Genomic DNA, 27,872 nt, shown 5'->3' with positions numbered 1-27,872 from the left:
CGGAACGTTCCAAATTAAATATTTGCTCTGAGTGTTATTTGTTTGTAGTTATTATTGTTGTTTATTATCGTTATATTATGTTCACATACGCAAACTCACATACACAACACAACTCACCACACTATTCCCTTACGCTTGTCTGTAAAATAAATAAACCACTCTCATTGGATATGGATTCGCTGCGATTTGACATTTATTGCAATTTTTATTTATTGATTATATTTTGATTTAATTCAATTTTATCTACCAGAACGTGCGCGGTTTGCGCACTAAAATTAATGACTTCTACCTCAGTACATTAAATTTAGAATGTGATGCCTTTTTCATTACAGAAAGTTGGTTAAATGATGGATTTCATGATGGTGAACTTTTCGACATCAGTAAATATGATGTTTTTAGAAAGGATAGACTCGCTTCGGTCGCGCTTACTGGTGGAGGAGTGATGGTTGGGATAAAAAAGTCCTTGAACGCTTCCGTTGTTGATGTGTCTTGTTTTGTTGACAGTATATGGTTGCAAATGTCATTGGCAGGTTCACGAGTGCTACATATTTGCTGTGTTTATGTTCAACCAGGTCCAAATCACCATGAGCAGATGCTAGAGTTTACTGAAGCTCTTATGATTTACAGAGATAAATATAAAAGTAACTCGGGAAAAAGCCAAGTACCATAAACTGTATAAGCTCTACAAAAATCCCCGTGACTATGATACGTTTGCTCTATTACGCACTAGACAAAAGAGACTTATTAAGGAGGATTATCGGAAATTTACTATTAAATCTGAATGTAACATTTTAGATAATCCGAAAAATTTCTGGTCCTTTGTTAAAGTCAAAAAGGGCACTTCGTCGATTCCTAATAGAATTACATGTGGGAGCAATGTGGCAAACTCACCAGCAGAGATAGTTAACTGTTTTTCAGACTATTTTGGTAGTGTTTTTAATGGCAATGATAATTATAGTGTAGACAACAATAATCATTTCACCGCATGTGATGAAAAATGTTGGAATACTGATTGCTTAGGAACTATCAAGATTACACCGGATATAGTAAAAAGATACATTGATAAACTCGACATAAATAAGGGAAGTGGTCTTGATAACATCCCACCGATTTTTATTGTTAGGTGCAAGGAATCCTTAGCTGTCCCACTGTGTATTCTGTTCAATAGATCAATAACAGAAGGCATCATGCCTATTAAATGGAAAACAGCGAAGGTTGCACCCATTTTTAAGGGCGGATCTAAATCAAGGGCTACTGATTATCGTCCAGTATCTGTACTGCCGTGTATAAGCAAATTATTGGAGAAAATAGTTTATGACTCAATTTATCCATTAATAACTAAGAACATACCAGAAAACCAGCATGGTTTTATGCGCAAACGGTCGGTTGTTTCGAATTTGTTACAGTCATCGTACTACGTACTGAATAATATTGATGGCGGTAATCAGGTGGATGCTATATATACCGACTTTTCAAAAGCCTTTGATAAAGTGAGCCATAACGTGCTTTTGTCGAAACTTAGCGTCATGGGTGTACATGGCAGTCTGTTGAGATGGGTAACATCTTATGTCACCAATCGAAGCCAGTCAGTGGTTGTAGGAGGGGCACGATCTGAATTAGTCAAAATGAGCTCTGGTGTTCCGCAGGGTTCACTTTTGGGACCACTATTTTTCAATGCATACATTTTTGACATCTACAAATGCTTTAAAAATGCCCACTTCAATCTATTTGCTGATGATTTAAAACTATTCCTTGTTATCGATTCATTGAATGATTGTAACAGATTGCAGAATGACTTAATACGTCTACAGGATTATTGTACGGTAAACCAATTAGAACTTAATGCTAAAAAATGCTTTAAAATATCTTATAGTAGAAAAACTAATAAAATTTTACATAGCTACACTATAGCTGATTCAATTTTGACGGAGAAAGACAAAATTAGAGACTTGGGTGTCATCATGGATAACAAAATGATGTTTGATGCACACATTAGTAGCATAATAACTCGTGCTAATAAAATGTTGGGTTTCATAATGAGGATAGGTCGTGGATTTTCATGTACAGAAACTCTTAAACTTCTATATATAACTCATGTCCGTAGCATTCTGGAATTCGGCTCACCAGTTTGGTCACCCCAGTATGAGGTTTATAAGAAAAGAATTGAGGCAGTTCAACACAAATTTATTAGACACCTGGCATATAGGGAACGAATTTTCTACAAAGATAATTACCAATACCTAGAAAAATATTATGGTCTGGATAGTTTGGAAAACCGTCGTGTAACATCGGATATGAAATTACTGTATGACATTATTCATGCCAATATTGATTGTTCTGAACTGTTGTCTTCATTGCAATGGTGTGTTCCAATCAAGCGTACCAGAGTAACTCCACTTTTTAAACCTCTGCCTTACCAGACTAACTACTGTGCTAATAACGCTCTAAAAAGAATAATGACAACCTATAATAAAAACTTTAGCAGTCTTGACATATTTGCAACATCCAGAAATATTTTCATTAATAACGTCAGGGAAATTATCGCTGAGAATTCAGAAGGAATACCTATCTAACAGTATTATTATTTTACAGACAAACTGCATTTAGTCTCCCACAAACACTTCATCAGACACATGCTCACATACACACACATGCACACATACATACAAAAACACACATACATACAAAAACACACATACACACACACACACTCACCCCCGCTTGCGTATGTAAATTTTGTAATATTTTTAAATTTCTTGTTTTTGTAAATTGTAATCATAGTCTTATTCTAAATTAATTAATTTTATAATTGTATACATATATTAATTTCATAATTGTATATATATTATTATTATGATATTTTTTGGCCTTCAATGTAGATACCTTAGTTATTTAAAATATTAAAGCTCTTATATTTTGGTGTATAGTCGAAACATGTAATTGGCATTTTAGTTGTAAGTTCTTTACTGATAATTTATTTTTAAAATAATGCTGTTTGTTTCGCTAATAAATAAAATAAAATAAAATAAAATAATCTTTTCCACCGCCGCTGCCGTGATGGTTTCTTTAGCTACAGGCTGTTTTGGAAATAGGTTTATGGTACATAAAATATATATGTGGGGAGATCGGATCGGATCGGGGACGGCCATCCAACCCCAAGCTAGGCAGAACCTGTGTTATGGGTGTCGGACAGCTGATATATCTACACAAATACATAGATAGATACAAAATACATAAATATAAATAATAAATACCAACACCCGAGACCCGAGTACAAACATCTGACTTTAAGCAAATAGGTATCTGCCCCTGCCGGGAGTCGAACCCAGGACCTCCGGCACAGCAGTCAGGGCCACTAACCACTACACCATTCAGCCGTTTATGTGCGAAATACATACCCGTTTAAAAATATGTACTACACCTAGCAGTCCTTCGACATGTGCAAAACATTGTAAAACACCTTATGAATGGGTCAAATTCGTTCATTTCTAAACACCCGTTGAACGTGGTAACTTACAGCACTGTCATTTGCTGGATTGTCATCGAGCAATATTGTTCCGGCTCTAGTAGATTTAAAGATGTAGACTTATTTATTTATTTGGTACACAAAACAGAATAAAATCATTACAAATTAAGAATATAAGCATTGAAGTACATAGATCTAGATTTCATTCCAAAGCATGCATACACATAATCATATTAATATAAGGAACATGCTACATAATTAATTTATCATAATATCTATCAAGTGTTCATAATTTCATTCAATAGGTACAAACAATTTTACATAATTTACAAACATATTTCAATAATTATAACGATACAATTTTTGTAATTTAAATTTAATTAAAAATTTAAATCAATATAAAATTTAAAAATGTAATAATACTGGCAATATTCTATACTATTCTATTCTATTCTATTAAATTAAAAGTAATTTTGAAAAATAAATAATCAAATTGAAAAAAATAAATTTATAATGGCGTGCTATTTTTAAAGATTTTGGTTAAGCATCCTTTGAATTTATACCTACGGCAGTCAAAAACATCTATGTCTGGAAATGATTGTATGGTTTCATTATAAACTCTACACATTCTCACTATTGGATTGTAATAGGAAGTGTTGTTAATGTACACCCTCAGGGTAAAAGGTAGGTATTTGCGACATCTATTGCGTGTATTAAAATTGATTAGGGATAACAAGTCGGGACAGTCTATCATGTTGTGTATGATTTTGTGTAAATGAATTAAGTCAGATTGTTTTCTGCGGACATCCAAACGCATAATGTTAAATTTATTTAACCTTTGGTCATAACTAGATAGGGTGCGTCCAAAATTACACCTGTACGACAATATCCTGAGAAATCTCCTTTGTACTCTCTCTATGATATCGCTATGAACAACGTAAAACGGAGACCATATGATACAACCGTATTCCAGAATACTGCGGACAAGGCTATAATAGAGAGTGATCGAACTATAAGGTTTTTTAAACTCCTTGGTAGACCTAAGCACGAACCCCAATATTCTGTTTGCTTTGCTAACTATATTTTTATAATGGGATTTAAATGAAAGTCGTTCATCGAAATAAACACCCAAATCCTTTATAGTGGTTTCACGACCTAGAGTTCGACCTGATAATCTATAATCATAAAGGATTTTATGATGCTTATTCGTAAACGAGATCACTGAGCATTTACCAACATTGAGCTGCATCAAATTATTACTGCACCAATTCGCAATCAGATCAAGATCTTTTTGTAGTAAAATACAGTCACTTACGTCTTGAATGACTTTGTAGACCTTCAGATCATCAGCATAGAGCAGGCATGGGTTAGATAAGTTTTCAGCAAGGTCATTTATAAAAAGAATAAAAAATAGAGGTCCCAAGTGTGATCCCTGGGGAATTCCAGAAGTGACCTCTATAGGAGAGGATGTGAAGCCCCTAACTGCAACCAGCTGAGTTCTCAACTCAAGGTATGATTGCACCCAGCGGTATAAACTACCCTTTACCCCATGAGCTGCGATCTTTCTGCACAAGAGAGCATGGTTTACCTTATCAAAAGCCTTGCTGAAGTCAGTGTAGATGCTATCGACCTGACCACCCGTCGCAAAAGCGTTGCAGAGAAAGTTCTTGTACACCAGCAAATTACTTATAGTTGACCGACCTTTAACAAAGCCATGTTGTTTATCTGATATGTAGGGCTTTAATTGTGCATACAAAGAGCTATAGACTATTGATTCAAATAATTTTGCCAAACATGATAGTATGCTTATGGGTCTATAGTGATCACAGTTAGCCTTGCTACCAGATTTGTGTATTGGTATGATGTGAGCAGTTTTCCATAGCTTTGGGAATTGTCCGGATTTGAGAGACTTATTGAAGATTATTTGTAGTGGAGTACTTAGTTCATCAGCGCAATTCTTAACAAATACTGGTGGAATATTATCCGGACCCGCACCTTTATTGACATTCAACTGCTTAATATGATTTACTATTTCATTTTTTGTGATTGAAATACTATGAAGAGTGTCTCGACTAACATCAGGGAGAGGTTCCAATGTTCTAGGTTGCGAGCTGTCATAAACAGAGGCAAAATAATCGGAGAACAGCTCACATATACCCCTTCCATCAGTCGCGATTCTATCTCCAAACATCATAGTCTGTGGTATAGAAGTGTGTCCTTTTTTATTGTTGATAAAATTCCAAAAAGTTTTAATATTATCTCCCAAGGCATCCTCAACTGACTCTATAAAATCCTTATAGCAGGTAGTAGTTAATGCCTTGCATCTAGCACGTAAAAGAGAAAACGTATCGTAGTCAAGCGGATTTTTATATTTTTTAAATCGTTTATGGTATTTGTTCTTTTCGGCGAGACATTTCTTTAGGCTTGCACTATACCATATGGGGTATCTATGAGAATCGCTTTTAACCAGTGGGGTGTGTTGATTAATTATACTATTCAGTTTTGCATAAAATATATCTAAACATACATCTATGTCTTCAGAAGAAGAAAGAATGTTTTGCCAGTCAATCTCACGTAATGAAGTTTTTACCCCTTCGTAATTACATTTACTGAACAAATAACGTTTCGATTTATTTGGTAATAATGGGGGTATATTTTTTATCTGAGGAATTTCAAAAGTTATAGCAGGATGGTGACCGTCAAGCCGAGTCATTGGATCTGCCCCATAAACTTTAATATCTGTTAGTGTAGACAGGACCAGGTCCAAAAGGCGGTTGTTTTTATTTCGTATACTATTGAATTGCTGAAGACTACACATATTCATAGTTTCAAGAAGACAGCAAGCTTTATTATCAGCAGGATCACTGGGAGTAAGAGATAGATTAATTTCGTTAGTTGTCCAACTCATGTTTGGCGTGTTAGACTAAATAGACAAACTGGGAATTTTGTAAAAACTACATTAAAATTGATATTTGTTTAAGCTGCTTACCTACTTCATAATATCTTTACAACTTGGCCTAGACCTAAATGGGAAAAGTTCTCATATCCACACAATGAGCTCAATAACACTGAACTAGAGTGAAACTTGTAAAATAAAATGGCAAATATGGAGTCAAAGTAACAAAAACTACTTTGTTTGTGTCCAGGCAGATGGTGACTAGTGGATTTAACGTTAAAACTAATTTACTCGTACATAGTGGAAAAATAAGTCGGGCACTGGAGGAAACTACCTATAATCTGCAAGTTAGGTAGCTGACTTAAATAAAAAATAACGTTTTGTACAATTATTTTGACGATACCCATTGGTTAGTAAGTATTAAGTCAGGCAGTATAGAAAATTAACATTAAATAAATAAAAATGGGCTATTCCTTTTTTTATTTCCATCTTTTGAACTCTTATTTGGTGGATTCGCATTTCTAGAAGAGAAATGGGAATCCACCTTAAAAATTCCACCTGTATATCTCTGCTATTCGGGAAGTATTTGGTACACAGAGCAGCAATGTAATAAACGATAGTAAGGTACAAAGCAAATACAAAATATTACTTATTCTTGACATTCCTCGCTTAGTGAAGTAACTACAATGTAGGTCATTTTAAATAACTTTTGTTCCACGTCTTTTAAAAATAATATGAAAAAAGATGTTTCCATAAAAAAAGTCACATGACCAACAAAGTTTTCATTTGAAGGTTTTAGGGTTCCGTAGCCAAAATGGCAAAAACGGAACCCTTATAGTTTCGTCATGTCCGTCTGTCCGTCTGTCCGTCTGTCCGTCTGTCACAGCCGATTTACTCGGAAACTATAAGTACTACAGTGATGAAATTTGATGGGAATATGTGTTGTATGAACCGCTACAAAAATATGACACTAAATAGTAAAAAAAAGAATTGGGGGTGGGGCCCCCCATACATGTAACTGAGGGATGAAATTTTTTTTTTCGATGTACATACCCGTGTGGGGTATCAATGGAAAGGTCTTTTAAAATGATATAAAGTTTTCTAAAAAACATTTTTCTTAAAGTGAACGGTTTTTGAGATATCAGATCTCAAAGTCGTAAAAAGTATGTCCCCCCCCCTCTATTTTTATAACTACGGGGTATAAAATTCTAAAAAAAATAGAGGTGATGCATGCTAATTAACTCTTTCAACGATTTTTGGTTTGATCAAAGTATCTCTTATAGTTTTTGAATAGGTTGATTTAACTATTTGCTGCTACGGAACCCTTTGTGCGCGAGCCCGACTCGTACTTGTAATAATAATACATTTATTTCAGAAATCTCATATAACAAAATCAATTCAGCCAATCTTGGGGGTTTTTATCTCCGGTTACGTCATCACAACAGAAGTCGGTCTGTAGGAAACTTGACATATTTTGATTAAATTCTGTGTGCGGATAGTATTACAATGTTGTTGTTTACCGAGTCAACTTTCTGCACCATTCGTGGTTTATTCTTTATTCTTTTATTTGTGTTGGTAATCGTCACGATAAGGTTTCAGTGGAGAAAGTTATTTAAAATTTTGCGCACAAATGAGTAAGTAACTTCGGGCAGCTTGAAAACATCTGACAGTCGGGTTGCCCACTTACCCGACAACTCTCAGCACTAGCATGCTTGTGTCGGGGTCCACTAACCCGTACTAGGCCAGCGTGGTGGACTAGGCCTAAAAACCCTTCCTTCATCGGAAGGAGACCCGTGCCCCAGCAGTGGTAGACGTGATGGGTCGTGATGAGTAAGTAACTGTGTCAATTTAATTAGTTCTTGTACTCGCGCCTAAACTACCTATATTTAATTAATTAAAATTCTTTTCATCCAGTGATTTCCTAGGTAAAAGAAGCATATTTTCTCCGTAATAAAGCTTAAAGGTAAGCGCCCACCTTTCCGTTACGATTCGTACGATAATGATAGATAGACACTTACCTTTAACCTTTGTTACGGAGAAAATATGCTTATTTTAGCTAGGAAATCATTAACTGGTCTGGAAATAAACATTATTTATTTATTTATTTAAATAACCATCCTGTATAGTAATGAAGCTTAAATCCAGAACATGTAAGGTGTGCCCACCTCCATCAAACTGACACAATTTGTAAAAGGCTTTTTTATTAATTCGCAACTTTATGCCCATGAAGCGAGTCGGGGCGTGTCGCACATCAGTGATGGGCTACAGTGATAATGTGAAATTATGTCAGCTGCCTACATAGTGTTGGGCACAGATTTAGATTTAAAAAAGAGCATCAATAGCGTAACCTACGTTAAATACCCCAACCTTCTACAATAAAAGACGCATAACTTTTAAAAGGCTGAGACGATTTTGATAAAATATGGCTAAGACAACTCAGGGTTACTCACATTTAAAAATTGGTTTAGCCATTTAGGAGCTATGCTACCTCAGACAGATACACAGACATGTGAAACTAATAACACCCCTCTTTTTTTCCGTCGGGTATTAAAAAATACTTTCCCATCACTAAAAGTACGTAACTGTTTACATTAAATGAGTGAGGTGATGTCAACAAAGTGCCACATTTTGTCACAGTCGCCATTACAGCCGCTATTCCACGACTGACGGCTTTCAACAGCTTATGCTGAAACTCTGCGGCCGTTTGATTAGCTTTTGAGTTGGGTGTAAAGAAAGAAAGAAAGAAAGAGAAAGAAAGAGACATTTATTTGACACACTGAACAATAAAAAACAGAAACAAAAAGAAAAAGAATAGTACAAATAATTTATATGAAAAGAAAAAAACAGAAAATAATACAAACAAGCACGGTTGCTGTTTAGAGCGTCAAAAAGGCACCAGCTCAGCGTGTGCTGTGCCCAGGAGGCCACAGCGCTGGTTTTCAGCTGGCCCTGAGAGTTGTGACCTCAGTCACGAACGCGAGGTACTGATATTAATTAGGATGGGTTGTGTTGTGTTGTGTGTGTGTGTGTATGTGTGGAATGTGTGTATATTTGAGTATTATATATATAGTATATTTATGTAACACTCGTGAGCAATGAAAAAGTTCCAGTGACAATAGCACTAAATAACCCCAAAACGGAAAAGACTAGCTTAATCACGCTGTCTGCAATATTGAAGTACAGTTAGCTACATACGTAGGTGTACACTTTTGCACCTTGTCAAACTACCTATTAAATGAAACGTCAATGTTTGAATGAATGGATAAGCAGTTTGTGCGTTTGACAAGGTACAAAAGTGTACACTTACCACTTATGTACTTTACATTTAACAGCGCATCAGAATATTACCCAGAATATTAACTAAAAACGTAAATACATTAATCAATTTCTAAAATATATCTGTACTTCCACAAAAAACTTTAAACACTGTTTAACAAGTATTTAAACTGAAATTTGACAGATTTTGTAGGCGCTAAACATCTGTTAGATACTATGTACGTCTTTGTGGTAATGCCCTATGTTTTTAAAAATTGGGGTCATTTGGTGTCTACATTTTGTTAGTGGAACATTTTTATTGCTGGTGAGTGTATTAGTAGGATTTGTTGTTACAGACTTTATTGTATTTATAATGTTCTCTGCAATAAAATGTAAATTACGACTCTTCAGCGAGTGTTCTCGGATCGATGGCAACAGCTGTTGCGTCGTACAATCATTCATTTCATGATAAAATATACGACAGAGGGCGGGGCCGGCACCTGACGAGCTCTCATTGTTATATTCTGCATATACAGGGTGTTACAAAAAGTATGGTATGGAAAGCCGAAAGTTGTGATTTGTTTCAACCAATTTTCTAAAGTCGTAGAACATCTCATCTTATCTTTTAACATCCTTTAGATAGTAGTAATGTTGGTTTATCTTACTGGTTGGTTACTAAGCTGGAGCGAGGCCAAAAGTACAGCCGAAAATAGGCGGAAGTGGCGGACGTTAGTGGAGACCCTCTGCACTTATGGGGTGCCATAGGAACACAACAACAACAATGTTGGTTTATCTGTACTTTTATTTTTCACTAGCTGTTCCCGCGCGCTTCGCTTCGCCTTAAAAAGTTTGCCCGTGGGAATTCCGGGATAAAAAGTACCCTATGTTCTTTCCCAGGGTCTATACCATATGTGCACCAAATTTCATTCAAATCCGTTCAGTAGTTTTGGCGTGAAAGAGTAACAGACAGACAGACAGACAGACAGACAGACAGACAGACACAGTTACTTTCGCATTTATAATATTAGTTAGGATTATGCTCACGACTGTAAAGGGGTGCCAGCCACCCGCTTTTCGCTGTATATTTTGTACTCACGTGATAGTACTATTTCAGTAAGTAAGAAGTTCATTTATTATACTTAACCAAGGTTTTACTTAGGTTATGTTTAACCTCGACTACTGGTTACCTTAATGTCCGAAGCAGGGAATTATTGACTATTAATTACCATTAGATATGGAATGTATGTTAATTAAGATGGATGGCGCATGGGTTACTAGCGGATATTGACTATAATATATTATTAGTGGTCGTATAATATATTGGAGATGTGACATTTGACATTAATAACCTCACTACATTTCACTTAGGTATACACATGATAGTAATATGATATAGCTTATATTTGTCAACTAATTATGACTCCTAGAAGGTACCTATTTTAAATGTTTTATCCAAATCCATTCAGACGGCTAAAGAACCGAATCAAAACCGTAAAATAACAAACTAGCACTTATACACAATAATTTATGTAATTTCATTATGTAAAATTGTAAATAATGTCAAGTAATATCATAAGCTTTAGTTATGTCTCATCTCATCAACCTATCATTTGAGCACGGAATATTTCCCAATAAACTAAAATTTTATATGATAAAACCGCTACATAAACAGGGTGACAAAACATTAATGAATAAGTATAGACCCATGGCACTTCTTCCAGTAATATCAAAAATATTTGAAAAAATATTTAAAAAAAGGTTGATTTCATTCCTGGATAAATTCAGTATCATTAGAGACGAGCAATTTGGTTTTCAAACAAATAAATCAACTACACTAGCTATCTATAATCTCGTAAAAGATATTTCTCAACTAATTGATATTCGGAAACCAGCTGTAGTAATGTTCTTTGACATGACAAAGGCATTTGACCATGTTGACCATAAAACTCTTTTAGAGAAACGTAACTGTTATGGCATCAGGGGTACTGCTCTGGATTGGATAAAAAGCTATCTAGAGAATAGACAGCAGTTTGTTCGTATTGATAGCTTGGTCAATGATGAAATGATGTCTTTTGATTCTTCAACGAGAGTAAATACATTCGGAGTGCCTCAAGGAAGTGTCCTTGGCCCAATATTGTTCCTTTTGTATATAAACGACTTACCTGAAATATCCCAATATAGGTCAATTTTATTCGCAGATGATATATCTATTTTGATTTCAAGCAACAAAGAGGGATTAGAGAACGAAATCAATCTAACCATTGAATCTGTTGTTGAATGGCTTTAATCAAATAATCTGCAAGTTAATCTTGATAAAACTACATATGTCCAATTCCAAAATTATTACAACAAGAAAATGGGTCTCACAGTAAAACATAAAAATAAAACAATCAAAGAGTCCGATACAGTCAAATTTCTCGGAGTTACAATTGATACGAACTGTAATTGGAAATCTCATATTGAAAGCGTATGTAACAAGCTAAATAGGTTCGTGTATGTACTGTATAGATTGAGCAGGATAACAGGCCAAAAGGCTGCTCTTGCAGCATATCACGGATATGTATTGTCTGTCCTAAGATATGGCTTATTGATTTGGGGAAACTCCACAGACTTTAATAAAGCCTTTATTGTTCAAAAAAAATGCTTAAGAGCAATATACGGTAAGAAACAAACAGATTCGTGCAAGCCTTTGTTTAAAAAGTCTAAAATTATGACACTTGTTTCTATGTACATTCTAGAGGCAGCTATACATGTTAAAAGTAACCCTAATCTTTATAAAAAAGCTGGCAACATTGTAAATTTTGACATAAGGAACAAAGAACGCCTAGTTCTACCAAAGCATAATAGTGCCTTGTATAGCAAAAATTGTCACATCATGACTATAAAGGTCTATAACTGTATACCGCATGAAATAAAACAATTGCCTCTAAAACTATTTAAGCATAAACTAAAATATTGGTTGACAGAAAATGTATTTTATTCAATCAATGACTTTTTTAATTATAAAAGAATGAATTATAAATTGAAAAAATGAAAAAAAATGAAAAATTTCTTTATTATACAATTGTTACAAATTTTATGATGCACTGCTTCTACATTAGGTTGCCCTGTGTCGTAGAAAACAGGCTCCTCATTAATGTGACAACTATTAAGTATAACAAAGAGAAGAAAAAAAAACTTAATATGAACTTAAGTTAGTTTACAACTATTCATGCATGTGTAGTGAGTAGTGAGTGAGAAGTGTGTATGTGTGTGTTTGTGTGTATGTTTGTGTGTGTGTGTGTGAGAGAGAATGTATGTGTGTGTGTGTGTGTGTGTATATGGGCGAAGGTTGAATGTGGCGTCTATAAATAGGAAAAATTCAAAAAAAATAATAAATGAAATACTTAGTATACAATATGTAACTTAAACTTGGATATAAAATAAGTCCTCAGTTGATTCGTAATCAAATTGTCTCAGCCAGTTTATAATGAACTTTTTGAAATTGAAGTTCTTGAAATTGACAAGTTGATTGTCCTCAAGCAAGACCATGTTATATAGTTTAGGGGCAATGTAATTAAAATGTCGTTGGCCTATGGCTGATTTTACAGAAGGAATATAAAATCTAGGCACTCTTCTAAGCATAAGTGGTTCGCTAGGGACAACTTTGGAGTGGAATCTTCGCAGAACCTGATAAATAAACAATTTACGTATAGGAAGGACATTCGCGTCTTTGTACAAACAGTCTGTAGAGTATCGGTAAGGTAGACCAAGAGCAACTTTAAGAATAGCTCTTTGAGCTCTTTCGACTTCCAACAAATAAGTTTTAGCTGCACAGCCCCAAGTACAAATACAGTATGTTAGAATACTTTGGCATAGCGCTTTGTAGGTTGAGATTAACAGCTTTTGGTCAGCAGCTAGCCTTAGATTTCTAAAAACATGTATGAGCTTCCGAGCCCTGCCTGATAGGCTTGATATATGCGATGACCAGTTCAGCTTGTCATCTAAAATTACACCTAGATATTTTACGGTGGGAACTCGCGCAAGAACGGTACAGCTACAGTCCCTGACACAGTTCCTGTTGCACGGAAATGTATGAATTTTGATTTCGAAAGATATATCAGGTTCGTTGGCTTTAGTTTTGCTGAAACAAAGATATTTAGTTTTGAGTGCATTAATAGTAAGAAGATTATCCTCCAGCCATGTCGTTACCCTACACAAGCCCTTCTCTGTTAGAACACGTACCTCTGGCCAAGTTTTACCATGAAACAGTACGACTGTATCATCAGCAAACATGACCAGGTCTGCACCAGGTATGGAGAGATTGCATAGACTGTTAATATACAGAAGGAATAAGGATGGACCAAGTGTGCTGCCTTGTGGGACACCATCCAAGTGCATTTGGCACTTTCGCTAAGATAAGAACCAAGTCGCACACACTGTTGTCGGTTAGTTAAATAGTCTTCAAACCAGGAAAGTACCGTACCTCTGATGCCTAGATTTTCGAGACGTCTCAGAAGAATCGGGATCGAGACCGTATCGAAGGCTTTCTGGAGGTCCAAAAAGACTCCGACACAGCTCTCTCCTTGGTCCACGTAATCAGTGATCATTGAAGTTAGTTTTAGTACTGCGTCCTCGGTAGATATTCCTGATCTGAACCCGTATTGGTTAATGCTGATTAAACCAGAATTATTTGCATAATTAATTAACCTTCTGTTCACTAGCTTTTCTATTATTTTAGAAAGGATTGGAAGAAGTGCAATTGGTCTGTAGTTGGTTGGTTTGTCACGTTCTCCTGACTTAAAAATTGGGCAAACAACGGCAGACTTGAACAGTGTTGGGAAGACCCCAGTAGAAAAACTCAGGTTGCATAAAAAGGCGATTGGTTCTAATAGAGTATCGCAATTAAGTTTTAAAATTAAATTATGAGATTGCAAATGAATTTTAATATGTATTAATATTTTGTTATTCTTATTTTAATTTCAATTGACATATCACTAGTACCTATTTAATTAATTGTATTGAATTGGCATAGTATTTTAATTTATGTAATTATTGTGGTGCATTTAATACCTATTTAAGTAATCTAAATTTGTGCATGAAGTAACATTTTATTTGTTAAGTATTTCACATACCGATTCCTCGGTGAAGCATGATAGAAACTGTAATTTGATGTTTAAGATCTCATGTATAACCTTGTTTCTTGTGTATGTCTATTCTATTCTATTCTATTCTAATGTCTCAGCAATCAGCCTACGACGCGCGTCGTAGCAATCGTAGCGCGTAGCAACCTGCTACGAGATTCGTAGCATAATTTAGAAGTTTATTGCTGCGAAAGGAAAATTTTAATGAGGATGAACTTCAACGGTATAACTTTATAGATAAAACACACAACATATAAAGATAAAGATAAGATAAATACTCTTTATTGCACACAAACAGAAACTGTTTCATAAACCATATATTTCATTTTAAAGTTAGAATAAGCACAATAGACGGCCTTATCGCTAAATGCGATTCCAATTTAACTTCTAGCTATATCGACTTGCGTGATCGTAGCCTCAACTTGAGAGAAATAAATATGAATATGCTATCTAAGTTCTTTTGTTTTATTTGTTGTTTGCTGTCTGTATTTCTTTGTGTATTTTTGGTGCGTGGTGCTGGTCACCGAATAAAGAATTTTTATATTTATCTTTATCTCATCTTTATCTATCATCACTAAATTCGTTGCTATCTAAAATCTACATGCTAAAGTTTTATGTGCAGTGCAGTGATATAAAACGGTAGTTATTCCTGCTTTACGACGGGGAAGTCATAAAGAACGGCGTAAGTTATCGTTGCCGACGTAAAGATGGACGTTTTTTGGCTCTTTGAGGTCAAACTTGTGAAGTATTACTCGTATTTGTGGGATAATAGGTAACGATATAACGATGTGGCCATCATATGAAACTCTTTTATGTGAAGGTGCAAAATTTTTCATAGCTTTTGTTTTTTTACTGAGTCCTCTGTTAATAGTTGATCCTCTTTACACGACTTTTATTGTGTATATTGTCATTATAATACACTCGCAAGCAATGAAAAAGTTCCACTGAGAAAAGTACCAAATCACTCCCAAAAGGAAAATGCCAGGTTAATGACGCCGTATGCAATATTGAAGTATATTAAACAGCGCTTCATAATATTACCAACTAAAAATCGTAAATATTGTGATCAAATTCAAAATTAAACGTTTCAAAAAAATTAGTTAATTTTTGGTGTTGACATTTCGTAAGTGGAATTTTTTCATTGCTTGTGATTGTACTTATCGCTTGAATCTACCCAAGTCTATCGTCGCGATCGCGCCCGGGCCAGCCCGGCCAACTGGGTCAAAACTTCAGAGTAACAAAGTGACGTGCGATAATTTATGACAAAATTATTCAACCTTCATGTCAATATTAAATGAATGTGTCTTAACTTTTCTGATTCATGGTTCTCTTTCAAAAGTAAGAGATTTTGCATATTATTCTTCACCTATCTATACATCGATTTAAGTTTTATTTTAAAACCTGACATTTATATTGTTAAGGGTGACTTTTACCAAATGGTAAACGTACTTAAAATTTTATTCAAGTTCGATTTCCAACAAAGAATTGCTTTAACAGTATCCATTCCTAGCTCGCATTTCTCAGTTCCGTGCAACAACCTTCCTTTTCTATTTTCGTGTATCTTTGAACATGGCCGCCTTTTCACCGGAATTTTAATTTATTATATACTTAGGTAGATATATTGAATCTACTTTTGTATATTTTACAACAGATAATGCGATGCTACGGTCAGTTACAATTCATTTACTTTGTAAAAGATTTATTTTAGACTAGTGCTGCCTCAAGCGGTATTGAGTTTATTCATTATTTTGTTCAACTAAAGATAAAATAATGATTATATGCCACCAATTTAAAATATAGCACGAGTCGTGCCATCTTGTTCCGTTTTTCGAGTTTATACATTTGCAAGTTTCCTCACTATTTTTTCCGTCACCGTAAAAGTACGTGCTATGATAACTGTACGTAAATTGCTTATTATTTCTAAAAAAAACTCATTGTACAAGGCAGGATTCAAACCCACACCCTCAAGAATGAAAGCCGAGACCTTACCCGTAACGCCTCCATGACTCCAAAAAAAAACAATCCAATACAGAACAATACCAATATACATTTAATTTTATCGACGGTGAGCCGTCTTGGGTCGTCACTGCTTTAAGCACCCATTCACTTCACGCACCGCGAGCCGTACCCGAGCCGTACCATTCCGTGGACAAATCCGTCATCGCCCACACACTACACGAGCCCCGAGTTGCAGTCCAGTCGATTGTTAACTTTATTGAGCCTTGCACAAGGCACGGGTTCCGCTCATCTGGCATAATCTTTATTGAACAAAACTCATTTCGCATAACTCGTATGGTCTAAACTTTTTTGGCCAAACCATCACTTTGCCAAGACTTATGTGGCATAAGGCTCGTTTCGTCTAAAACTCTTTAGGCACAATCTTTAAACACCTAAGTTTCGTTTGGTCAAATTTATGTTCGTCTATACCTATGTATAATCTTGTTTCTCCTAATGTTATCTTAATAAATAATATATTAAGTATGTAGCAAATGTACAAATTGTGGTATTTTTCTCGTACATCCCGAAAATCACGATATTGTATGATCAAAAAATCGAAAGTTAACGACCAATATAATTATTACAAACCCCATGAGATCGAAACCTAAAAAAAGGTGCGACGACGAGCAAAGCGAGGAGGAGCGTGTTAGGTGCACTTGTTCATCAAAACCAAAGCGGAGCGCAGCGGAGCGTTTTTCAAACAGCGGAAACAATACAAGGCACCAGTTTGCGCTATGTAGGGAGACGCTCCGTCAAAGTTAAAGCCAAACGAATATTATTACTTTGTATAAACCTATGCCATAGCATTATTAGGCTATTCAAGATTTGGCCATACCATTATTAGGCTAAACAACGTTATGCGAAATAACTTTTTACTAAACGAGATTTATGCCATACGATTTTCGGCGTAACGAGACTTTGACCAAACGTTACTATGCAATACGAGATTAGGCAAAAAAATCTTATGCCAAAAAAGGTAGAACCACAAGGCACATAACCTATCTGTCACGCGGCGCTCGCGTACCCAGTCGGCGAGCGCCGCGCCGTACCGCGAGCCGCACCCACCTACCCATTCACACGCTGATTTGTCCGCGGACTTGTCGCCTGCGACAAATCCGCGGATTGGTGCGCCCGTGAATCTAAAGGCTCAAGCCTTTAGATGCACTCGAGTTGTTAAAGAAGAACCTTCGTTGGGGAATAAACTGGAAAGTATCCGTGTTTTTAGGAAACATAGTTCAGCTTAACTACGGAGTAAATGTTTTGAAAACTTATTATTCTCAGTTTGAGATTATTTTCTCCTCAGAAAGAACACGAGGATTGTTGCAAGTTTTCTGTTCGAAATATTTTATGAAACTATTATTTACCATTTTATTATATCTTTTCATATTTTCTTGATCGAACACACTAACACATTAAAATTTAAAATTGGAGCCATTTTGGCGTGGCATTTTGTGCGTGGAACTTATTCATTGCTCGTGAGTTTATGAACTTATAGTCTAAATATAAAGCCTTTTGTGTAATATAACTGATAACTTCTCAGTCATTCACAGTGCTATGAGTTTCACAACTTCGCTCAGTTTCAAGATCTGCTATCTGACGATGTGTGATAATGGCGCATTTCTGAAAAGCTATTTAACTTACCTTGAAATTTCATCAGAAATAATAGCTTTTTCAGGGTGTAAAACATCGGAGAACTGGACTGGAGAGGGTTTTTTACCGGAATGGTGAAAAGATTAGCCTGCCAACACTTCATCATATACTTTTTACTGCCGTACATACTAATCGTGCCATCATGTACCGCGCCAAAAATATTCAAACTTCGAATTCTTATAATAAATAATCAGCGATGTATTTAACGGCAGATTAACAAGAACTATCGTGTCGGAACCTGGCTAAGAGTGTGCGGCGAAGTTGCCAAGTGTGCATCCAACTTGACTTGTACCTAAGTACTTCAACTGTGAGGCAAGTTGGGAGGTTCCTGAGGGTATTCCCCTCTCAATGGGTAGTTGGATACAGCTGCCTTACCGGGTCATATTATATTATACTGTAGGAATGAGAATTTTCGAACTAAAATTACTGCAAGGGATAACTTTTCTTATATTAGTCACAACGTTATACGATTAGTATAAATAATATGTAGGTTTTCACACCGTTTTTATATCAAATTGAAGTTTCATAGAAGGTCTTTACAATTGTTACAATTTATTTAAAAAACCGAACAAAGAGTACAATATAAAAGCTGACTTATATTAAATAATGTTCCTATGTATGAACTGAAATAGCTTAAAGGAAAACCTTATTATCTTCGCTGAAACCTTTTAGTTACCAAGCCGAATTAATCGCCACGTACGAATATGTATAATACAGTGTTAAGGCTAAACCATTCACAAAATAACTGTTCAATATAACACAAAGCTAAAGCGTGTTAATTATAACTTCACACATCAGATACAATCTTTATGCACCCCAGCCAATAAGGCTTAACCACCTGTTGAAACGCGTGCGATATTAGCCCTTACTGCTTTAGTAATAGGCGGCGCATTATCACGTCTTTGAAGGCATCGTCGGAATAAACCTTCTATTATTGGAATATTCCCCGCCTACCCTTCACGGGGACCCGTTGGACGTCAGAACTTGGACCGTAATAATTATCAATTTTAGAAAAAAAAAATTTCGTCTTAAAATGAGATACATGTTTGGCGAAAATTAACTAAAGAACATGATCCTAACATTTTATTTATTTTACATCCAAATAATAGTATGTAAAGTATATCGTTTTACATAGAAATAACCTTGAACCTATATTTTAGCATCGTAGAATATCACGTTTGGGGTGGCGATCGTTAGGAGAGGCCTATGTCCAACAGTGGACTACAGAAGGCTGAGAGAGAGAATATCACGCAGCTCTGAGCAGCGCAGCAAAATTCAAATGAAATCAAAATGACGGCTACCCTTTCGATTGAAAACAGTCGGATGACGCCGTAGAAAGTTTGACGTTTCGTTTAACGAATAAAATTGTGGCTTAAAATTATCATTTTTTTTGCGTTCACTAGTTGTCGTACCCAAATGTCAGATCTATGACATATTTTTAGTGATAGTCGTTAAACTTTTAGTAGTCTAAGGTTCGTCTGCACTACCTCCAGAAACAGAACAATCAGCTTAACTTATATAATATACTAGCTGTTCCCGCGCGCTTCGCTTCGCCTTAAAAAGTTTTCCCGTGGGAATTCCGGGATAAAAAGTAGCCTATGTTCTTTCCCACTGTCTAGACCGTATGTATACCAAATTTCATTCAAATCCGTTCAGTAGTTTTGGCGTGAAAGAGTAACAGACAGACAGACAGACAGACACAGTTACTTTCGCATTTATAATATTAGTTAGGATACATGTTTTGTTGTAAGTAGTATGTAAGTGTGACGATGATATTATTATATAGGTATATTATTTTTGTTATAGTATGTATTAGGATTATGTATTGTATATTTAACTTTATAGGTATATATTTATTATACATGTATTATATTATAAGTAAGTAAATATATTCTAGTGTTTATTGGTATTTTAACAAATTATCTTTTTCCTCTCAGTCTATCGCACTACCTATCACTTTGTCCAAAACGCCCAAGGTTAACTGGAAGATAATGTACATATTTATTGTTGTGCCATAAAGAATTTAATAATAATAACGTTTGTAGAAATTCTTTGGCCCAGCCTCCTGGTCCGGCGGGCCCGCGCCGCGCCTCGCCCGCGCCTGCAGATCGATATCTCAGCCCATCCCGAGCCGTAATGAATTGCCCACTTGTATACAAATATACGGAGCTGTGATAATTCACCTACGTATTTAGGTTATATTCGCATCTCCCCGTTCTGCCTATGTGGCCTAGTGGGAGTTCTGCTTCAACTCCAAGAGGTTCATCAATTTCATATGTTTGTAAATTAAAATTCCATACATCGGGGGTATGGACACGCTATCATGTCTATAGTAATATACGTACGTACGTTTATCGCGAAAATGTTAGGACGACGCGAATAAAGCTATAGGACTACATAGGTTAGGTATGTGTGTATTTCTTACATACTATTGTAAAGGTTGTCTGGAAGAAATCGCTTCGATAAGACCGCCATTTGTAAGTACATATGTGTTTGTAAGTACAGATTAAGTTTTTTGTAATTTGTGTCCGTGTTTTTAGTGTACAAATAGAGACAATGTTATCTTATAGATTCTGATAGATATCAAAAAGGGGCTGGAAGATCCTGTATTAAAAACACACCATTATTATAGAAGAGTCTTAACCCATAGCGATTGTACGGCTGATATGATCACGTGAGTACAAATGTACAGGTGACTCGCAATACCCCTTCGGGGATTGGGTGACTCGCAATACCCCTTCGAGGATTAGGTGACTCGCAATACCCCTTCGGGGATTGTAGTCGTGAGCATAAGTATATTATGTATGTATGATCTTAACGCAATATAGGTCATTACAAGAACCTCTCACAATGTAGCAAGCAGGTGGAGGAGACGACCGAAATAACTTGAATTTAATTTCCGGATCCGCCACACGTTTCACAGAAAAGATTTTGTTCTTGTAAAACGAAGAGCCTCAAAACGAAGAGAACTTTTATTAATATGTATTCCAAGCATCTAAAAGAATAATGCAAGGAAACAAAAAATATTTGCATAAGATATTTTACAAAACGAAAATAAATAGGATGTAAGTAATTATATTTAGTTTAAATTAATCACTTCATTCCAGCAGATCTCAAAGCAAAGCAAAAGTAATAAATACTTACTGGTAAACAGGCAACTCGGTTTAACGGTTATCTGCGGCGTAAAAAACATTCCTATAGTATCACAAAAATACGTTTTAGACAGTGTTATTTCTCAGCTATTGCAAAATAAATAAATGTGGGGAGTAACTATTTCAAAATATTGATTAATTGATTAATTTATCCATCGTTTGTCGTATTTTACCTTTTTGGAAAATAATGATATACTCGTAAGATGGACAAACTTCAACATTCGACATTTATTAAAATTATACTGGCAAAATGGGTTACGAAGTCAGTGAGTGACCCTAGACTAAAATAAGCCAATGACTGATAAACCTTGGATAAACCCTATTCTGGCACTTTTGTTTGTCACCGACACGACTGACGAGAACTTCTGAATCCCTTGTCGAAGCACAGTTGCAAAGTGTCGACAGTTGACAGCTATCATGCGCTTCGACTAAGCCTATCGCCACTTTGCAGCTTAAAACCCGGCAACATGTTGGCTCAACTCCAAAAACTCACTCTTAACTGAAATTATTCTGTGAAGCTGAAACGAAATTGCTTGCTCGTCATCATATCAGGGCCATATCGTGAAGTCAAAACGAAATAATATTTAAGAAGTAAAAAGTTCGCAATCCTAATCCTAACTATATAATATTATAAATGCGAAAGTAACTGTGTCTGTCTGTCTGTCTGTTACTCTTTCACGCCAAAACTACTGAACGGATTTTAATGAAATTTGGTATACATAGGTACAGTTTAGACCCTGGGAAAGAACATAGGCTACTTTTTATCCTGAGATTCCCACGGGAAAACTTTTTAAGGCAAAGCGAAGCGCGCGGGAACAGCTAGTAATACATAATAGTTGAAAGTACTAAGTGACTTTTCTTTTGAGATAATCTACAATAGACAATAGAAAACTAAACCATTGCTTAAGTTTACAAACTCCTTCAAGATGTGGCTGTTTTATCCACAATTAAATCCTTTTGCCCTTTAAATAGTAGGTAAATCGCTTAGCAATAACGTATAATGGCACACATAGTTGACCCAAGCCATCGCGCTATAGGGTAGTGAACAGATCCAGAATATCTCTCTAACCCATTTGTCCTTTTGTCTCTCGAAACGATTCCACCCAAGTAGATGTAAAGCCTGAGGAAACCACTTAAGTATACAATCAAATATCAATACAATATTGTATACATAGGGATAATACTAACGATCTGTGACCGGATGGATTCCATTCCTGATACTCACCTAAAGGGCCTGTTTCACAATGTCTGGATGATGGCTACCTGTGGGATAAAAGACAAGCTGTCACTGTCTAAAACATAATTATAGAAAGTGACAGCAGCTTTTTATACCACAGGTAGCCATTATCCAGACATTGTGATAGGTACAAGACCTAAGAATTTTCGATCGTCACTTAATTCTTCTTCTTCTTGTCGTGTCGATGGCAACTGTCACACTTCCACGGCCCAGTGGACCGCCACGTCGATACCCCTCTGGTTGGCCTTGAGGAGGTCTTCCCGGGTGCAGGTGTTGGGACATCCAGGGCACACCATCAGGTGCTCCATGGTCTGTGGGGACGCACCACATGCGCAGATGTTGGAGGCAGAGCCGCGGTCACTTAATAAATTTGGTTCTCTATCTACCGATGACTGGTGGTAGTTACTTTCATGTGATTTTGACACGTTGTAACTTTTAGTGCCAATTTCACCATTCTCGGTTATCAAACCGACAGGGATTGATTTATAAATTAAACGTCATCTCCATATAAAATTCATGACAGATGTGTCAAAAGTTAACCACTACTCTCTGGTTATGCTCTAACAGACAATGGTGAAATTGGCACTTAATGTATTATTGAAACTGGCAGTTAAGTTATTGATAAGCGATAATATTTTGACGATTCTGATAAAAATTCAAAAGTTAACTGACTTCTCTTGCTTGCTCTTATGACACTGTATCTGGAATTGTACCCAAATATAAATATAAGTACATAATGTAACGTTTCAAAATGTAGGTGTATAACTATGAAGGAACAAATAGTTCCCAAGAATAACACAAGTACACAAAAGGAGAACTAAACCAGCAACCACTGTTAAAATAAATCGTTATTTCTCGAGAACAACACTTGAGAGGGTATTGTCCCGGTCTGACCCAACCCGTTGGGCCTCGGCGTCGTCCCAGCGGACCCTCGGGATGACCCCGCGTCTATTGTCCCCAGAACAAAGCCAGGCGGGCCCAGTCGCGGTCTGACAGTCATTATTTGGATTGAATTATTTATGTCCTAAGATTGATTTTAGTTATTGTGTGTGAAAATAAATACAATTGTACTTATCCAGTGCTTGTTATTTTATATTTATTTGTTCGGAAAACCTAAAAAATATTATACCTCTACTCTCTCAAGCAATTGAAAAGTTCCAATGACAATAGCGCCAAACTGCTTCTAAACGGAAAATAATTTGCAGGTAGATTAAGGTCTTGTGCTTATCCTACTCATATATTTTAAGAACGGTTATGTACCCTACCCTAAGTCATACGATAAATAAAATAAATAAGTCATGCACAAATAAACACTTACTTAATATAAGCAGAATTGCTTACTACATTATTATTGTATTACAAATTATCATCCATATTTTTCCGTCACTGCTTTTAATACGGAGTACAGAAGATACTCAGTGCCTACATTTTTGATGTCCATTGAATTCAGATCGTATACATTACAATTTCAATGAAAACAACCTTTGAAAACGGCTGAAAAGCGACGCTGCAATATTAATGTGGACCCAGAGTTGCCATTATACAGTTTTCCAGTCGTTGCCAGTTAGGCTGGGGACACACTGGTGCATCAGTTTGGGTAATAAATGGCGAAATATAGTTATCTAGGTATACAAGAGTGATTATTTTACCTTACCTCAGAGTGAGAAACTGAGAAAGCTATTTTAGTTTTTTAAATACTTATTATACATACCTACATGTGAGTCTTTCTCTGATGCACACGATAAAAGTAGGTGACAGGGCTCTTCAATCTAAACAACTTTTTTGAAAATGACTATGGGACAAAAAATGCTTTCGGATGTGCCCCTCAGCCTGTATAATACAAACAGCAACCTCACTTATACGGAAAAGTCATGTTTTTGTTTATTAGATATTTATTTGTTGTTTTATTTATTTATTTAGTGTATGTACTGTTTAAGTAGTATATATTTTATGTATATATATACTTGCACCACAACTACCTCACAATCATATAGACTTACTCTCTTCCATCCAAAGGTTGTCTGGTAGAGATTGCTATAAGCAATAAGGCCGACTCTTTGTACTGTTTTATTTTTAAGTTTTGTTTTTTGTAAGTTTTGTTCTTGGTGCAAATAAAGTGTTTTGTATTGTATTGTATTGTATTGTTTTACCATTGAATTTCATCAAAAATCGCCCTGCTGGTCGTTAAAGCAATGGATATGGATAAGACTATTTGATCGCGTCGTCTGCGTCTGTTTGGTCGCAGCTTTAGCTGTGCTCCGTAGTTTGGTTCACTTGGTTGTGAATGCGAGTTGCAGTCATCAGCCATTTCGTTCATGGCCATATTCGATACTACTTATAATGAGTTGCAAAGGGAACAAAAATGTATTTTGATGATTGAAATCGTAGACGGGTAGACCAAAAGGATGAATTCAGTCTTACAAGTGTTCTACTGGTAGGCAAATGAAATAAGCACTTTATTGTTTTACTGATCAAAGGAGGCTTTTCTCCCATTTATTTCTGATATTTGGCTAGGAAAAGTTATATATACCTAACCATAAGGAAAATTATGCTTCCTCTTAACCCGACTCAAGTATCGAACCTGCAACCGTCCGATCACCCGCCGAGCGCTCGACCGCTACGCCACCTCACCACTCACATAACCTTGCTAATTCCCGCATCTCTTCGCAGGAGCTAGCGGCGGCCACGCCGACGCAGCGCAACTGGCGCGGAATCCTCATAGCGCTGCTGGTCATAGCGGCCGTGCTCGGACTCATCGTGTTCAGCATCGTCCTGCTCACACCCGTCACCGACGGGCAAGGAGTGAAAGGGAGGAGGTTAGTTCATTGCAGTTATTTGGTTGGATAATAGATGGCTTTATGGTAATAGATGGCGCTGGTTGTAAGGAGTCGTGGTGGGGTAGCTGGGTAGGATAAGGTGTCGGCTTTTATTCGTGAGAACGTGGGTTCGAATCCACGCCACGTATAGGTACGTGAAATCATTATAAGTATGAAATCAACGTAAAAATATACAATACTACTATTACTACGGTGAAGGAAAACATCGTGAGGAAAATAGCACATAAAGCCGGGTCCAGATATGTATCATTTGCCTGATCCGATCACCGTATCCGTATCGTCGACGCGTATCATGATCGCATATGTGGACGGTTAATGATACGCGATCTCGATACGCCGTTATGATACGGCCTGTCCCATGTCGTGTCGGTTTTTGTCCGATCATCAAAAGAATTATGAATATTGTGAATATACGGATATATAGCAAATCGGAGGGGTTCACAACTTGATACGGCGCATGATACAAACATCATCGGATCGGATCATACAATACGCAGATACGGTACGGTGATCGGATACGGTGATAGGATCGGGCAAAGGATACATGTCTGGACCCGACTTTAGATGTGTACCCTAAGTATATTGTACTCATTCAAAAACGGCAATACGGCTTGCAAACCATTACGTGAATACAAAATGTACAGCAAAATGCGTATGGCTCGCTTGCGAGTCACCAGTGACTACCCCTTCGGGGATTACAGTCTTGAGCATATATATGTAGTTCTTTGGTTTGGTGATATGAATAAATACAGAAAGAAAGAACAAATATGTGTAAAGACTCACTATTGTTAGGCTATAATCCTTTCCCTTTCACTCAAACGACAAATAAACCTACAGAGTAAATCTCTAGCTTTACTGTTATTGGTGTTCTCGCCTTTTCTTTCACGGAACCAGTAAATGGTAAAAGCCTTTACATATATAAAAATAAACACAAAGCGAACTTAGCTTGGATTAGGTATATGTTACGATAGTTTACGCAAACGGAGTTGTAAGCGTTTTCTTTTGTCATCTGCATACATCTCCTGTCATTTGTTTCATCATAATCACCATTAGCAGCCGCTGTATGTAAGATTACTGGGAGTCACTCTCTAAATCGAACAAAAATTTTCACGCAATCGGACAAGATAGAGCCATGTTTCGCTTCGGAAAACTCAAAACTGTTGCACTAACCACGACTCTATCTCGTTACATTAAGCGTGCCGATTGCGTGGCAATTCTCCTCCAGAAAGTGACCCCCTGAACTCAGTGACAAGGTGCAATCGGAAGTGGTTGAGCCGTTCGCTGAAGACACAGTTATTGTCGTGCAGCGCCGCACCTGGCGTAGAACAATACCGTGTAAATTGCTTCCAACCCGCTTTTGTGGCTGTTGTGGTTTCAACCAACGCGTTGGTTGCAACGGTTATGTGGGTGAATTTTACACAATATCTACCTAGAAAATTTGGGTGCATTTTGCTGAGCAAACTTTACATACACAAAGTTTGTTAATCACGTGACTTACAATACTTTTGTTAGAATGGTTAAATCGAAACCCCAAAAATACAGTGCTCCTGATGATGTGTCAAAGCCAAATTATAATCCGTATAATCCGCCATTACGTTAACGGCTCAACTATTATTTATTCAAACCAAAGGGAACTTTGTTACAAAAACAAATAATCTCCATTTATCTATGTGTGAATAATAATTAAGTGTGCTCCTTGTGTAGCATGATGCCCTTAGCCCGCGTTTTGTCAAACTGTTTTAGGTTGACATTTGACAACCATTGTACCAAAGAATAAAGTCACAAATCTTCAATCCGAACGAACTCAAAATAAGAGCTCAGTGGTAGAAGTGTGATGTTATTTGTCGAGACTCTTTCGTATACAGGGTGTTGCAAAAAGGGTGTACTACTCGTAGAACAAAAGTTGTTCAGAATGACCCCCTGAGTAACCCCCTTTCGGCTTAGTATATCCTTTTTGCATCACCCTGTATATTGTAAATCTTAGATGATGCTCTAAATCTGTTGTGTGTTGCAGGCCGAGTCTGGCGCAGCTCTTCACGGACAAGTTCGTGCCGAAGCCCACCAACGCCACCTGGCGCTCAGGTGAGAACTCACTCTTGCTAGCATCATCATCATTGGCCCATCATCATCTACTCCTAGACATAGGCGTCATCAGAGAAGCGCCACAGCGTCTTCGTTCCTCTAGCCACTAACTTAATTGTTTTCCTACCCCACTGGTCATCGGTCTCAGCATATATGGCCGGCAGAATATCACAGGT

The 27,872-nt window shown here is 36.5% G+C and overlaps 1 protein-coding gene across 1 annotated transcript in view; it reads left to right on the top strand.

The window, feature by feature from the left end:
- The window catches only part of LOC105391488 (inactive dipeptidyl peptidase 10), a 134,949-nt gene that overhangs the window by 49,755 nt on the left and 57,322 nt on the right, over nt 1-27,872 (top strand). The window contains exons 3-4 of the mRNA XM_048628367.1: nt 25,448-25,593; nt 27,629-27,696. Of these exons, the coding sequence (XP_048484324.1) occupies nt 25,448-25,593; nt 27,629-27,696 (214 nt within the window). The remainder of the gene's footprint in view (nt 1-25,447; nt 25,594-27,628; nt 27,697-27,872) is intronic.

The sequence above is a fragment of the Plutella xylostella genome, chromosome 20 (assembly GCF_932276165.1).
Source record: "Plutella xylostella chromosome 20, ilPluXylo3.1, whole genome shotgun sequence".
NCBI classification, from domain to species: Eukaryota; Metazoa; Arthropoda; class Insecta; order Lepidoptera; family Plutellidae; genus Plutella; species Plutella xylostella.
The sequence above is the reverse complement of the archived record's forward strand: the minus strand, read 5'-3'. Positions and strand labels throughout refer to the sequence as shown.